This window comes from Merops nubicus, unplaced genomic scaffold (genome assembly GCF_000691845.1).
Source record: "Merops nubicus isolate BGI_N331 unplaced genomic scaffold, ASM69184v1 scaffold38358, whole genome shotgun sequence".
Lineage (NCBI taxonomy): Eukaryota > Metazoa > Chordata > Aves > Coraciiformes > Meropidae > Merops > Merops nubicus.
In genome coordinates, this window is record NW_008628395.1 from 408 (window position 1) to 4,699 (window position 4,292).

The following is a 4,292-nucleotide window of genomic DNA, read 5'->3' on the forward strand; positions in this document are numbered from 1 at the left end:
GGCCTTTACAGCCGAATTCCTAGCTGAAAAGGGAGGACATGACTGTATCTGCTTTTGCCATCTAATTGGGATAGTTGGCTGTGAGGAGATGGGGTCCTCAGGGACATGGTGTAGAAGTGGCCTCGGAGACTTACATAATGGTTGGACTTGATGTCCTTAAAGGTCCTTGCCAACCATAGCAATTCTATGTGATTCTGAGAGTTTTTAATTTTTTTTTTTTAATTCCTTCTCATCTAGCTAAACATCCAGAGATAAAAGCACTGATGAAGCCAGACTACAACTTGATCTGGGTGGTGGTGCTGATGGTTCTTGCACAGCTGACTGCATTTTATCTAGTTAAAGACTTGGATTGGAAATGGGTTATCTTCTGGGCATATGTTTTTGGAAGTTGTATTAGCCACTCCATGACTCTGGCTATTCATGAGATCTCCCACAATAGTGCATTTGGCAACAACAAAGCAATGTGGAACCGATGGTTTGGAATATTTGCCAATCTCCCTCTTGGTCTCCCATATTCCATATCCTTCAAGAGATACCACATGGATCATCATCGTTACTTAGGAGGCGATGGAATTGATGTGGACATTCCCACCAACTTCGAAGGCTGGTTTTTCTGCACCCGTTTCAGGAAGTTCATATGGATTGTTCTTCAGCCTTTTTTCTATGCAATTAGACCTCTTTGCATCAATCCCAAACCCATTACTCGACTTGAAATCATCAATTTGTTGGCTCAGGTTGCCTTTGATGTTGTGATATACTATTTATGGGGAGTCAAATCCACTTTTTACATGCTTGCTGGTTCAATACTTGGACTTGGATTGCACCCAATTTCAGGACACTTCATAGCTGAACATTACATGTTTTTAAAAGGACATGAGACTTATTCCTACTATGGGCCGCTTAATTTGCTCACTTTTAATGTTGGATATCACAATGAACATCATGACTTCCCCAATATTCCTGGCAAGAGTCTTCCACTGGTAAGTTGGCTTCCAAGGTTATTACTTGGTTTTAAAATAAGCCCTATTTTAACTTGAAAATCAGATAGAATGCTGATAGAAGAATGGTAATGGGAGGATAAGAAAAGTAAAAAAAAAAAAAAAAACAAAAAACAAAAAACCCAAACAACAAACCAACAAAAAAACCTTACCCTAAAATCAAAACTAACCAGATCAGTTTCTAAGCGGAGTGATGAAGGAGTTAATCACTTACCATTTTAGTGGTGTCCTGAACAAACCTCCGATGCCCTGGCTGCTCAAGCCTCTTCCATAAAAAGGGAGGGGAGGAAATAAGTGCTTTGCACTAACTGCATTTTCCGTAATTACAACCAGCCTTCCGTTTTCTTTGGCTTGCAAGAATGCAGAAGACCAGTTAAGTTGCAGATACCTTCAGAGATTTGTCAGCTCTGTCTTGGCAAGATTAAGGACACTATTGTAATGCGTGCTTACCCTTCAGTCTCCTCTATCACTTCTATCTTCTCTGGTGGAGAAATAGATGCTTTGAGGTACTGCTAATGTTTGTTGTACTGTTGGCAAATGTTTAATAGCTTTCTACTTAGGAGTAGCTCAGTTTCCCCTAGTGTAAGAACCTTTGAACCCTAAGTATCAGCTGTACACTGACAGAATTTAAGGCTTCAAAGGGAAGACTTAGACCTGTCTCATTTGCATGAGTAGCAGATGGGGATTTTCAAACTAGTTTCTCAGCACTTCAGTCTTTGCTGGTTTATTTTAAGCAGGAGCTTAATTCACATTGTGTACAGGTTTTGTGATTGGAGCATGGGAACACAGGCTCCCAGGGTCACACCTAAACCTCATCTTCAGTGAAAAGATCACTTTCCTCATGCTAAATCAGCAATTTGACAGCAGCTGTGGTCTTGGTCACTTGGTAATAGTAAGACCTTGCAAGCTTGTGCCTTTGGAGTCTAAATTTGCTATTTCTGTTGTCAGTGGCAGGACTGCAGTTGAAATAAATACCCCAGCACTTCTTTAGCAGTGCAGTTAAATTCTGTAATAGGTTTGGTAAGAGTTTCTTCTTTTTGAAAAGAAGACATATGATTTCTTATTCATAGATTTCATCTTTCAAATACAGCTCAAGATGCTTTAACTCACCTTTGGTTCCTAGATCTGTGCTGGTGAACCAGCATTTCACTTCTTGCACCAGTACTTGAAGTTGTAAATACAGAACAATTTTTATCAAGCATTTAATGGCAAAGGTAAACACCCAGCTCTGCTATGGGACTCTTAAATCTACAGCTCTGATAAGAAAACAAAGCCTTCTTTTAGAACAGTGTAGTTAATTGGATTGGACTGGACTGTGCTAAGCTGTGTGCTAAAGATCACTGAAGTACTGAGTGCTTGATTCCAGGGGGGGTACTGGTGAGCTGAAAATAATTACTGTTGAATAAAAGTATATTGGCTAGATGCACTATTCTGTAGGTGTGGCAACGGATCAGAACAATCAGCTCTAAACCAGGCAGGCAAATATCTTGGGTTTGTTGCTTATCTAGATTAATATTTTTCTTCTGACTAAAGCTGTGGAGTTTAGTGAAAAATTTGGTTTGATCTGTTCAGGTTTTTAAGGCTTTAGGTGGTTGTCCTTAAATTTCTTAGTAAGGGTATCTAACTGAAACTCCAGCTCTCTTGGTTTGAAGCAGCAGTCATGTACATCTGAGAATAAAGTCTCTGGGAGCAGTTTATACTCATTCTTTAATGTCTGTCTTCAGAAATGAGCTGTTCCTCAGAAATAAGATGTTTTTTTTCTTGAGTGCTGAGGTTTGAAACAACATTTTACAATAGCTGTATTAAACATCTTTTCCCAGAACTCACAACATCCATTTTAGTGATTCTTATGTGTGAGTCAGCACTGGAATGAGTCACTCACTTCCACCAGCAACCAAAGCACTTGCTTTTTTTGTGAGCTGCATCATCCTGTAGGTACCACTGGGAACAGACTTCACTGTTAGTAGAATTTGTTCTGGTTAGCTTCAATAGAAAAGTTCCACATGAAGTGTATTTCCCAGGCAGGAGTTCTTTTCCTTCAAGAAACTTTCACATTGTGGCATGGGTAGCCTTTCTTGTAGGGTCTTGACCTATAAAATGAAACTCTAGTGCTCAGCATGAAGTTATAGGTTGAGGACTGTGAAGTTGTCACACTTGGTGCTAATATAAATAGTAAACACCTTGTATCTCCTCTTTAGGTGAAGAAAATAGCAGCTGAATACTATGACAACCTGCCACAATATAACTCTTGGGTAAAAGTACTGTATGACTTCGTGATGGATGACACAATCAGCCCATATTCACGCATGAAGAGGCAGTTAAAGGGTGAAGTGAAGCAAGACTGAACTTCTGGCAAACAAAAAGACTTTGAAATGTCTGCTTGCTTTAAAGTGGCTGGTATAAGGTCTCTTGCCAAAGCTGTTCACCAGTGTCCTGAATTAAGATCTACAGCAACAAAGCAATGCATCCTTAAGGACTTTGTAGCAGACTCCTACCAGCTATAACATTCCTCACAGTCCTCGGATTCATTGGTTAATATGTCTGTTTGCCTAAGGATCAGTGTTATATGCATAATGCTAAATCACTTTGTTACAGAATTTTGTTTGGCAGGTGTCAAATCTATATAAAATACCTGTCTGACTCTTAATATTTTAAGTTCTCAATGTAGTATGCTGCCCACAACATGCTATTTAGATGTCTGTACTGTTAAAATGCTGTATTCGCCTGCTAACTCTTAACTAACATGATTTGTTAACTTAAACCTTCTGTTGAACCTGTTTCCTAACTTATGGTGGAAGAGCTAATTTTGCACAGACATGTTTAATCTGCCTATGTTTAAATATGTAGCATGTCATCTGAAGCATTGCTTTATTAAGTTCCACTTCTACTGAATGAAAACACCCTAAAGGAGCAGTCTATCAGAATGAAACTGGTATCTTCAAGGTGACATGTGTGACTTCCTTGTAAAAAAAAAAAGTGGGGGATTCATGAGTATTGCCAGCTTTGGGGATCCCCACCTACTGTCTGAGCTGCTTCTGTTGGCATATAGCTTGAACAGCTAGCATTTAAAATTGTACTGTGGAAGCTACTAGTTAACTTAATATAACAGAGTCGGGTTCTTTTCCTATTGATAAATTCTTGTTACAGTGTTGTTTTTTCTGATCTGCAAAGAAAAATGATTAGGCTTGTCCTAATTGATTCTGCTGTTACCATTGGTTTTCAATGCTCCATCTATAAATATACTCATTTAGAAATTTGGCTTGTATGGAAAACTGTATCAATAGAAGCAGATGC

At 39.0% G+C, this 4,292-nt stretch overlaps 1 protein-coding gene across 1 annotated transcript; it reads left to right on the forward strand.

Moving 5' to 3' along the window:
- The first annotated feature begins 239 nt into the window (after positions 1-239).
- Positions 240-3,819, forward strand: DEGS1 (delta(4)-desaturase, sphingolipid 1). Its single transcript, XM_008946635.1, has 2 exons — positions 240-980; positions 3,197-3,819. The coding sequence occupies exons 1-2, from the start codon at positions 264-266 to the stop codon at positions 3,341-3,343; spliced, it is 864 nt and encodes a 287-aa protein (XP_008944883.1). The 5' UTR covers positions 240-263; the 3' UTR covers positions 3,344-3,819.
- The last annotated feature ends 473 nt before the right edge of the window (positions 3,820-4,292 follow it).